This window comes from Pelodiscus sinensis, chromosome 1, assembly GCF_049634645.1.
Source record: "Pelodiscus sinensis isolate JC-2024 chromosome 1, ASM4963464v1, whole genome shotgun sequence".
Lineage (NCBI taxonomy): Eukaryota > Metazoa > Chordata > Testudines > Trionychidae > Pelodiscus > Pelodiscus sinensis.
This window is the reverse complement of record NC_134711.1, coordinates 16841984-16854376: the sequence shown is the minus strand read 5'-3', so window position 1 is coordinate 16854376 and position 12393 is coordinate 16841984. Positions and strand designations below refer to the sequence as shown.

Genomic DNA, 12393 nt, shown 5'->3' with positions numbered 1-12393 from the left:
CAAGCTTGTCTTGTCACCAACAGAAGTTGGTCCAGTACAAGATATTGCCTCTTCTGCCTGGTCTCTCTAACATCCTGGGGCTGAGACTGCATTCCTTTAATTCTGTAACATATAAGCAATCTTTTCCTTCAATTAATACTACTGTACTCTGAAAGTTAAGATTGAACTGATGCCTGTTAAGACTGAACTGATCACAGCTGGTAATAATGCAGTAGTACAAGAACAAAACAAATGCCACAATATCTAGAGAATGTCTTTCAACAGTGGAGTAAATTGAATGACAGAAATAATATCTGGGATTATTTATTCTTTATGGATATCCCTGTCTTTGCTATTCCAGAATTCAACTAATTAGAAGGAAGAATAGTAAACATGTTCATTAACTGTGAAGATGAAATCTATGGTTTTTAATATAGAAAATGTCCACTTAGTTTAATTTGAAAAACATGAGAATTTTGTTTTGTTTTTCCAGCTGTTAGATGATACCTTTAAATCCCCTTTTATATCCAGTTTGGATAAAACTCCTGATAATTTAAACACTTGCCTCTGTGGAAGTGCTGGAGTAAACTAAGATTCTTTTGGTGCTCATATGGTGTAAATCAGTATTAAAACTGTTGACGTTATAGGAACATTGCTGAGTCACCAGATGAAGAACTGACCTGCACGTTTGCCTACCTGCATATTTCTAATATTCCCACATATTGTAATATCTGAGAACTAGTTATGAAGCTTTTTACACTTCAATAAAAATAAATGGCTATTGTTTAGAGTAAGGAAAAAAGTCTAGAAATTGGATCTAATAATAGGGTTTTGCACTTTAGAATTTCAGTTAAAATACTATTAAAAAGCATTTATCTGTTAATTCAGATCAAAGACTGTAAATTCCAGGACTCTGAAGGAGAGATAATTACTGTAAAATAGTGAAAAACACCTAAAATCTGTTTTAATTTTTCTACACAGAGCAGATGTTTTGACAGATGGATGGACTTTATTTTTGTAACTGTCCGGGAAAAGTCTGCATAACACAGCCTAATCAGTGTTACATATCTTTAGTGTTTGTTTTTTAACCATTCTTCATTTGGCTTCTATGCTTTTGCTTACAGATATTTTCTTTGTAATTTATTTTTTCAGGCTAATCTCTCTCTGCATAGTCCCTTCTATGAATTTGATGCACAAATACTGAAAACCTCTTAAAATAAAATAAATGTAAATGTTTTGTTAGTAAGACAGACATATTAATCCTCAGGTGGAGGGGACTCTGCAGGAACAGATAATTAACACTTTATCTCCTCTTTAGGGTAGTTCTTTTGAAAGTATATATGCATATTTGTATGGAAAAAGAGTAGAAAATTAGGGATTGTAACAAGGAGTGTTGAGTCTAGCAGCCTGTGGATCCGGCTCTTATCATATTTGACAGTTTAAAGCCTTCTCATCTGCAGATTAGCTACAGTTTTGTCTGCAAGTGAGTTGTCACTGGCCTGTACCTTATTCTGGTACAGATTCTCAGCTGACGTAAATTGTCATCGCTACTTTGATTTCAATCTACAGTAATATACACCAGCTGAAGATGTTCAAGCCAATGTATGTAGCATCTTGATTTACATTAACTTCAGTGTGAGCAGGATCATAATAATAAAAATGACGCCTGAGCACAGGAGCAGGAACCAAGAACTCCAGAGAGCTAATACACTGAATCATTATGTGGCACATACAGTCACGTATGCTTTGTGCTTCATGTCTCTATTGACCCTCATGCCTCGGGGTATATATCATCATTCAGTGTGATGGGGAGTAGGAAAAAACATCACCAATGCCCTATTATTCCTTGACTACCTTATGCAATTTTTTCCTGTCAAGTATCTGATACTGACCATTGTCAGGGACAGGAGACTGGTCTAGAAGGACCAGATGTCTGATTCAGTGTGTCAGTTCCAGTGTTCCCATATTTAATAAAGTAAAATGGTGCTTTCTTGCCCCCACAGAGGTTTTGTAATGCTAGTAAAGATCTTATAGGCTCTAGCATTCTATGTAGCAGTAGTAGTAGTAAATTACAAATAATTTGAAGAAACCTATCTTGCTGTCACATGCATGCAGAAGTTTGTGATACCCAGTTCCAAAGCTACAACATATTAAATGGCCTTTCCATTATTTCTCTTGAAAAGAAACATTTGTTGTATCCTGATGAAGAAATGTCCATCATTAAAAAATATCTTGTTTTTTAATAGAAATGAGTAAAAAACCTAAACAAATGAACAATACATCTAAAATTAAGGCACATGCAGCATTTTAAATTCCCTTACAATTTGTTCATTAAAGTTTCTGGCTCTTGGTTACTTCCTGATCGTTTTGTTCCTGCCACTCCTATAGATAAATTCTCTTTACTGCTATATTTAACTGACACATGATATTTCTTGTATTATCTTTGTTTCACTTCCAGTGTCTTATACTTTGAGCTCAATGTACTTAAATACTCCACTCTGCTGGCGTTGTGTGCCCTGAGGGCATGACATCAATATGTCCTGCTGCCAAGTGGGACAAGCCCAGTTTGAGACAGACTATGTCATTCCAGGCCTTGAGCCAGGAGGGCAGGATGGAAGCTTTGTAGTGAAATTGACACACTCAGTCACCAACTTGAAGAAGATTTCTGTGCCAGATTTCACAGTTAGAGGTATGTGAAAGCCAGTGTACCAGCCTCTTTAGCAAGCGATGGAAAAGCAGAACCTAACAAAACTGGTAGCACCTTTAAGGCTTGAACAGGCTGTCAACCATAACTTTGGCCCAGAGTCTCGAAGGTGAGTACCTTTAAGGCTCTGGGCCTTTTTTCTTAGATGTAGTCTTTCCTCCAAGACTCTGCACTCACCTTAAAGCTTAATTAATTAATGTTTAAAATATATCTGTGAGACAGGTAAATATTGTTATCTCTGTTTGATAGACACAGAGAGGGTAAGTGGGTTGTCCAAAGTCAGTTATAACAAACTATGGGCAGAACCCAGTGGTCCAAGCCAACTGTCTGAAGGCTTCTCTACCTACCCTACTGCATAACGGATGTCAGTTATGTCATTCAGAGTTTGAAAAAGCCACCCTGATGAGTGACATAAGTTTCATCGACATAAAATGGTGTCCACACTGGTGCTATGTTGGCAGTAGACTGCTGGCATTTTACTGATGAGAGAGAGTGCTGTCCTGCTGACACAGCACGTCTTCACCAGAAATGCTACAGCAGTGCAGCTGCAATGGTGCAGCTATGCCGATGTGCCACAATACTGTAGACTAGCCCTGAACCCAGCACTGATCTAACCAGTACACACCCACACCTTCCCTTATTGTAGTAGATTCTTTGGTGTCAACTTGTTTTAAGATGTTGAGCCTGCAGGAATTCATATGAAGCTGTGAAAACTGTTACATTACAGATTCTTTTTTTTCCCATGAGACAAGACCACAAACCTAGAGAAATGAAAGGTTGCTCTGAAATACCAGAATGTCATTTTTCTCAGAAGGTTCACTCCATAATAGAGATGTAATAGTGTAGTCAATTAACCGATTAACCAATAAGCAAAAGCATGTAGGTTAATGCTATAAAAAACATGCATTCCCTCCCCGCCACCAGTAAATTTTTTAGCAGGCTGGTGAGCAGCCTGGCTCAGTCCTAGCTCATGATAGATCTGGGACCCAACTCCCTTGCAGCTCTGTATTTAAAGTGTATTAGGAGCCGGGCAGGCAGGCAGCCCAGGTCAGTTCTGGCTTGCACTGGGTTTGGGATCTCAGATGCCCCATTCCCCCAATAGGGGCTGCTGTCACCCTGCACTGCTGCCTCTTTATGAGAGACAGCAGCACAGGGCAACAGACAACCAATCCTGGAGGGGAGCTGGCTTTTATAATAGCTCCCCTGACAGGCCAGCTCCCGCCTGGCACCACTTGCTGCTGCCTCTGATATAGAGGCAGCAGCGCAGAGTGGCAGAGGGCTCCTCAGGAGAATTCATGAGGTTACTTGGCTATTCAATTAACCAATATTTAACATCCTTACTCCATAACTGCACAGGTAGTATGGGTGACTCACAACAGTGCCACACATTGCATTGCATCATTGCCACTGTTGCAACTGTGTGAATCAGACAGACTGATTCCTCTGCCTCATCATCATCACTTTAGAAGTCCCAGTCATGGGTCAGGACCACATTGTGCTCAGCACTGTACAAATATGTAACAAAAAAAGATTGTACAGATTTAAAAATGAAGGAGTGTCTAGCCATGATCTTAAGTGCAAGCAGGATTGACCTGATGACAGAGCAGGAGACCTCACTATGAACTTATTCACTAGATGAGGGCTTAAATCCGAATTGTAACTTTTATTTTATGTCATTTATTGTGGTCTAATACCCTCCCTCCCCCCACTTTTTTTACAGTCCTGTAAAATATATAAAGAAACCTAATCTGGTAGGGAGGTGTATAAGAATTTACTCTTACAGATTTTAATGGATACTTTATGCAGCTGTAAAACAGAGGGAAGCTAAATTAGCAGTTTTAGCTAGACTCAAAACTTTGAATGTTATATATATATATATTTATTATAGTCAAAGGTTTATTGCTGTAAGTATCTCCGCCCTAGGCTGTGTCTACATTGGCCCCTATTCCGTAATAGGGATGCCCATGAACTGGGCTTGTTTAGTTTGGAAAAAAGGGGGGACATGATAGCGGTTTTCAAATATCTAAAAGGGTGTCACAAGGAGGAAGGAGAAAATTTGTTCCTCTTGGTTACTGAGGACAGGACAAGGAGTAATGGGCTTAAAGTGTAGCAGGGGAGGTTTAGATTGGACATTAGGAAAAAATTCCTAACTGTCAGGGTGGTCAAATATTGGAATAAATTGCCAAGGGAGGTGGTGGAATCTCCCTCTCTGGAGATATTTAAGAACAGGTTAGATAGACATCTGTCAGGGATGGTGTAGACGGAGCTTGATCCTGCCTTGAGGGCGGGGGGCTGGACTCGATGACCTCTCGAGGTCCCTTCCAGTCCTATTATTCTATGATTCTATGATTCTATGTAGCACTTTGGAATAGGCAAATCCGTGGGGGATTTAAATATCTCCCGCGGCATTTGCATTAACATGGCTGCCGCTTTTTTCTGGCTTGTAGATAAGCCGGAGAAAAGCGCCAGTCTGGACGCGATCCTCTGGAAAATATGCTCTTTTCCGGAGGATCTCTTATTCCTACTTTCAAGTCTTATTCCTACTTTCAAGTAGGAATAAGAGATCCTCCGGAAAAGAGCTTATTTTCCGGAGGATCGCGTCCAGACTGGAGCTTTTCTCCGGCTTATCTACAAGCCGGAAAAAAGCAGCAACCATGTTAATGCAAATGCCACGGGGGATATTTAAATCCCCCGTGGATTTGACTATTCCAAAGTGCTTCATTTGCATCCCTATTACGGAATAGGGGCCAATGTAGACACAGCCCTAGTGTTTAATTAGTTCTTCTGTTTCTCAGACATCTATGGTTAAAATCTGTTGCACTGGAGATCAAGGAGGAATTAAAAGTCAGAGAGAGCAAACTAAATTCTCCATTCAGTTATAGTGGTGTAATTCTGGAGTACCTCTATTGACATTAATGGAGTTACAGTGCTGTAAATCTAAAGCAAGTGAGGGCTTACTGTGGCACATAGAAGGACATGGAAGGTGTTCACTTCTTCTCTCATCAGAACCAGTTTAATTTGTTGTAGCTGCACCGAAGCCAGTGGAATTATTTCTGATTTACACTCCTGGAAATAAGAGCAGAATCTGGCCTCAGACTTAATGAGCTTTCGATCTAGCCCTTACTGCATGTAGTAATTTCATACCTTCTCACTCAGCACTGGAGATAAGCAGTATTTGCTTGTTTTTGTTTAGCATGTGAGTACATGCAGGCCAGATACTCAGCGGGTGTAAATCAATGTAATTACATTGATTTCAATATAGCTGAATCGATTTGCACTAATTAGGGATCAGTCCATATGGTCCATGGTATGTGTTTGTTCCCCCTGACTTTGCAATGTATTTTGTTCAGCTGATTTTTTTTAAATGAAGATTTGTTTTAAATAATTACACGCCAAGGCCTGTGCAATGCTAAGTGATGTTACAGTGGAAGTGAATTTGGCCCATGATGTGAGCAAAATCAGCATCCTTTTGCAAATCTCATCAGCCAGTTACCAATTTTATACAGCCAACTCAAGGGTAATTCATATACTGGCCCATTTCATGAAACCCCATTATGAAAGAGTTTGAGCAGATAGTTTCAGCTGTTGCTCATCTCTAGTATTGCTTGTGTTAATACTCAAATACTTTCAAGAGATTTTTTCCTTCTTTCATTTACGCAACTGTACACACAAAAAATGAGAGAATTGAAGAATAATATACTAACTCTAAATGAAACTACAATCATTTATTCTATTTAACCATTTAACCCCTATCACTGTAGCACTGAATGGTAGCCCACGTGTCTATATAAAACAATAAATGTCTGTATAGGTTTGTGTGTCTGTCGGTATATAATGTCTTTCTATTCTTATTAAGAGAGATCAAACTGGAAAAAATAGAGAGAGAACATTTGCAAAACATACATCTCCAGCTTTCAATTTCCTGCTGGATTCTCTTTACTACCTCTGTGTTTTCTCTTCTATCTCAGTTGGATGGATAACCTGTGTACTTGTCTGGTCAGCCCTGGAGCCAACCATGTTGTAAGACTGTGTGTGTGTCTCTGGGGGTGTTCTTTTTAATACAATGTCAGTACATTTTATGCAAATGCTCATAAGCAAAACAAATCTGAAGAACAATGTCCTGTGTATCTTACAATACATTAGGGTGGCATTGTCTGTACTGAATTGTTTATAGCTTGCCTAGTGGTAGCCTACAGGAGTCTTAAGGGTTGTAATTTCACCTGCTCTGGCAGAGCCATGGTTTGTGTTTTAGAGTCTGTCTTTCATTCGCTCTTCACAAGCAAGCCACAGGGTCTGATGTCACAATCCAGTGAAGTCAATGGAGGTTCTATGTAGGTAGGGATTTAAGCATTGGGCCACTATTCCCTGAACCTTCAAGCTTTCCGCATGAGTGGAGACTGCACCTGCATGGAGCCCCGTTGAAGTTAATGGGTCTCCACACAGCAATATCTCATGAATCAATATTCAGGACTAAGACCATAATCTCTGCTTGTTCCCAGTGGTGGGGCAATAGAAGTTCAATGTTTCTCATTAGTTCCCTCTCTGACTTGGTATTGTTTGCTGTTGACTTCAATTTTTCCTTCACAAATAAAGGTAAATTAAATTTTAAGAACAGTATTTAGTAGGAAAAAAACTGTTAAATTGGGTCAAAAATTCTAGATCTTTTTATAAAGTTGAACACAGCCAAATAGTAACACAATATTTCCATCAATTTTGTTAACAATTATCTTTCAGTGAAAACAGCTTTTGTTTTGTTTGGATTTAAATGTTTCTCTGCGGTGTTTGCAATTCATGGTTTACAGCAGTGGTCACCAACCAGTAGATAGGGATCTACTGGTAGATCTTGGAGCCTCTGATAGGTGATCTTGACTGGTTTGGCCAAGAGACTGTCAAGTGCAGCACTTCAGCTGCCCCTCACCCCACTGCTGCGCATCTCCCTTTGCTGTGGAGCTATTTCCCTTTCCCACCCCGTATTCTGCTTCCACAGAAAGTAGGAGGTGGGGGGGAATGAGAGATGCAACAGGTTTTGGGATGGAGAGAGTTTGCTGGCTGCTTATGTGAGTGGTGCAGGGCCAGGGCAGGGGTGAGCCTGCCTTTAGCACCACTGCACTACCACACAGAAGCTACCTATGGTAAGCAGTGTCTAGCTGGAGCCTGTATCCTGAATCCCTGTCATGGTCATGTATCCCCTCCTGAACCCAACCTGTGCCCCAGGCTGAGCTCAGAACACTTCTCACACTCCAAATCCCTTAGCCCAAGACCAAAACCTGCACCCCAATCCTCTGCCCCTGCCTGATGAAAGGGAGAGAGAATGGGGGAGGGAGGGAGAATGAAGGGAGCAGGGGCAGGGCCTTGCAGAAGGGGCATGAAGGAGGTGGGGCAAACGTATTTGAGTTTGAGGTAAATCCTGGATTGTACTTAAATTCAAAAAGTGATCTCATCCTTTAAAAGGCTGGAGACCGCTGCTTTACAGCATATGTCAGAGCATGAAATATCACAAAGTGACACTGACATTCATCTTCATGTTTCAAACTGAAGAAAATGCAAAATAGTAAATAAATGGATACCAAATACATGACGATGAGCAAATTAATTTTTAAAGTGTCTTTCCTTTGTAATGGTATAAGTTTTCATTAGCTAGACAGATAAAGAATTGTATGTTTTTATTAAAGGTAAATACGAGTTGTGACTATTTCCTTAAAGCAAGTATAAAATTTAAGACCTGGGTCTTGCAAAGACTTGGGAACATGTTTAACTTTATGTATTGTGAGTAGTCCAAGTGGCTTTTCAGTGAGTAAGTTAAACATGTGCATAATCATTGCAGGATAGAGGCCTAAGTAACTATTGTAGAACTGAGGTAGCAGAGGCTATGAAATGCTATTGAACCTCTCAAGTCCAGCACCGTCGGGACCTTACGAGTGCTAAATCAGACAATTTGCTGAACCACAGGAGGTCAATATTGTCCAGGAGCATTACCAACACTTTCACTGATTATTGGGTTCTTAGAGCTAAGTAAATTTGAGCTAAGTAACAGCACAGAACTGAGAGCCTGGACTGGGGGCGATAAACAAAGTTTATGGGACTGCAGGAAACTTGGCCACACCCATGATAAATGGACATCTGGATGACTAATATCATGCCGGACCACGGATGTTGCCAGACCAGAGAGTGAGGGACTAGGCGTATGTCTACACTACCACCCTAGTTTGAACTAGGGTGGTAATGTAGGAAACCAGAGTTGCAAAGGAAGCCCGGGTTTCCTAGTCCGAACTACCATTACTCCTACCGTTTCACGAGGAGTAACGGTAGTTAGAACTAGGAAGCCTAGTCCGAACTACCTAGTCCATGCCGTGTGTAGCCGCGCGGCACGGAGTCTGCACTAGCAGACATTTAAAAATGGCAGCGCCCAGCTTTATGCAAATGAAGCCTGGGAAATTCAAATCCCGGGCTTCCTTTGCAACTCCGGTTGCCTACATTACCACCCTAGTTCAAACTAGGGTGGTAGTGTAGACATAGCCTAGAGTAGTTCATCCTATAGTATGTGTGTTATTGTTTTAAATATTATATCAATGGTTTATTTTATATCAGTTCATCCCATCTGGGCCATCTTTTTTCAAATGATTAATTAATGAAATACAGGAACATAAGAACGGCCATACTGGGTCAGACCGCAAGTCCATCTAGCCCAATATCCCGTCTTCCACCAGTGGTCAATGCCAAGTGCCCCAGAGGGAAGGAACAGAACAGATAATCATCATGTGATCCACCCGTCACCCATTCCCAGCTTCTGGCAAACAGAGGCTAGGGACACCATTCCTACCCATCATGGCTAATAGCCATGATTTTTTCTAGCTCTTTTTGGAATCTTGTTAAAGTCCTGGAAGACATTTCTCATAATTGTTTTATTCTGGGCAACCATGTTTCCATACATGGGTATGTCTACACTAGCACCCTAGTTTGAACTAGGGTGGTTAATGTAGGCAACCGAAGTTGCAAATGAAGCCCGGGATTTGAATTTCCGGGGTACGAGGTGTACCGGTAGTTCGGAATAGGAAGCCTAATCCGAACTACCTAGTCCGTGCCGCGTGTAGCCGCGGGCACGGAGTCCGAACTAGCGGACATTTAAAAATGGCGGTGCCCGGCAATATGCAACTGAAGCCCGGGAAATTCAAATCCCGGGCTTCATTTGCAACTTCAGTTGCCTACATTAACCACCCTAGTTCGAACTAGGGTGCTAGTGTAGACATACCCCATGAGATTTGTTTTGCAAATGAAGAAATAACTTACATCCAAAAGCAGAGACTACCTCAATCAAAAAAAGGGGAAATTGTCACTATGTATTCTTGTTTTAGCTATGATGGGTAGGCCCTAACTCAAAATAGCAATGAAATGCCAATAATAAACAAGCCTTACAAAAATCATGAAAGGACCATAAATATACTATCTGTTCATTCTGCTAATGATGCCTAATGCATAGGAGTGTCTGTTATTCATGCTCCCTGCTAGAATTCACTTTGTGTATGTGTTTCTTTCCTTCACAGAAAGAATGCGCCAATTTTATCAAGGTGCTTAAAGCTTACAACCAGACACACTTGTACGCCTGCGGAACTGGGGCTTTTCATCCAGTTTGCACGTATATTGAAATTGGACGGCATCCTGAGGTAAACACAGAATTTTTTATACTACTTTTCCTTGGGGGAGGAGGAAAACTTTATCAACTTTAGCCATGACCTCTCCTGCCAAAATGAATCATTACTAATTTTGCATTGAAACATCATTAAACCATTACAAACAAAATTAAAAATACACCCGCTTTGTCTGTTATATAAAATCAGATGTACTTCCTTTTTTGTTCATGGCAGATATCAGCTATCTGAAGACACAATATTATCGACACCTTTGTTCTGCTGCCAGCTTTATCCTCTAGGCCTCTTCCTGGTCAGCAGAGTCTGACACCAAAACAGCTTTCTCCCATCGGGGAATAAAGACACAATGCCACTCAAGCATATTTCTCAGCTCTACAATTTGTCCTGACACACACACAGTTTTGCTGGCTCAAATCAAGCCTGTTTTTTTATTTCTTACCCTTGTCCCTGCTTTCCCTCCCCTTCCTGTTGTTATTTACTTGTTGAATGCCAATTTTGTGCTCTATGCTGCAGGAAGCATGGAATAGACTTAGATGAGCTCATTCTTCTTTTTTTAACTAAATATAAAATGGGTAGGCCAGATCCTCTCTGAGGTAAATTGGAGTTGCCCCACTAAAATCAGTAGAGCTGTGCTGTTTTACCTAGCCAGGATTTGGGGAGGGGTTGTTGTCTTTAGTTTGATCGATTTTCTGCTTTGTTCTGTCTTAAAAGGTTAAATGTTTATTGTAATATTAGCATAAGTCTATAATATAAGTGAAGCCACTTTGCCTTTGTTCTCTATATGGCTTATGTGGCGACTGCTCTCTGGATCCTTTCAATTCATAGAACGAGTTCTCTTGATGTGTTCCCAGCCATCACTTGCTTAATTTATAAAGCTGGGGGGTATTGTTGTGTTTTGGGAGTGAGGGAGAATCCACAATTGTGTTATGTTGACTTGCTCTGATCACTGAAGCATAATCATTACAGTCACCTCATGGAGTTGACATTCAGGATTGCAGATTGCCAGGAAAATAAAGACATCTTTGTTTAAATGAATGAGGACACCCTCTATCACTTAAAAATTGGATTCTGCTTTGTATTTTAAAAATATCAGATCATTTGAGTGATGGCTTAACAGTCTGGGAGTGATTTTTTCCCTACACAAATATCTTTTAACATTCAAAACATGCATCCTTCTTAATGTCCTAGGCATAAGGTTTTGGGGGAAATGAGTGGAGTGCTTTTGGCCTCTTTAAGCCTTGTAGTCTTGGCAATTAGTGATTGTCTCTTGACCACACACAGTATGCCATTGCTTACTGCGTTAAGCAGATTCTCTGCTTCCTGAGATCCATTTGGGAATTGGTAGACATATTAATTAAGTCTAGTTCCGTAAGATGTGTGTCAATCAATTCCTGGCTATCTGCCAACTGTAGCTATCTGCAGAGAGATAGCATGTATGAGGTCATTTACTTTTACATTTGGCTGTTTTACGAGCAAACAGTAAAATTCACACACTTTATCAAGGATTTATGGATGAGATGATCAGAGGCTAGATCCAAACTTGGTGCAACATCACTGACTTTGACATTGGGATGAATTTGTCCCTAGAGCGCTAGCCAATTATTTGCATTTGCTTCTTTTTGATTAACTATAATTATCCAGACATTTAAAATCATTGAATTTACTGTCATTTGGTCTTGATGAGCCTGAACACCACCTTTGAGCTGTAATCTTACCATCCTATAAGAGTAAGGGGCATAGGCGCTGAAACTATGGTTACTAGGGGTGCTACTGCATCCCCTGTTTTGAAGTGGTTTCCATCATATACATGGTCTACAGTTTGGCTGAATGTCTCTCAGTGCCCCTTACTATACAAATCCTTCCAGAACCCCGGGTGTATCACTGTGCTGCCTCAGAAGCAAGAAGTTGACGCTCACAGTTTGATTCATCAGAGTGTACATGCTCCCTGCAAACATACATAGTCCAATAAATACATTGTGAATTACACCAGTTTCCTGGGAAAGGGAAAGGCAGGATCTTGTTTAAACCTGTTCCAGATTTGGAAATGAAGAGCTGAAGCACTTA

The 12393-nt window shown here is 40.5% G+C and overlaps 1 protein-coding gene across 5 annotated transcripts in view; it reads left to right on the top strand.

Annotated features, from left to right (window-relative positions):
* The window catches only part of SEMA3A (semaphorin 3A), a 446406-nt gene that overhangs the window by 309083 nt on the left and 124930 nt on the right, over positions 1 to 12393 (top strand). For 4 of the 5 annotated variants that reach the window (XM_006117134.4, XM_075926288.1, XM_006117137.4 and 1 more), the window contains exon 5: positions 10225 to 10344. In XM_006117134.4, coding sequence (XP_006117196.2) covers positions 10225 to 10344 — 120 coding nt within the window. Of the gene's footprint in view, positions 1 to 7257; positions 7277 to 10224; positions 10345 to 12393 lie in introns of those variants that run through there. The other variant, XM_075926316.1, reaches the window with a different exon arrangement.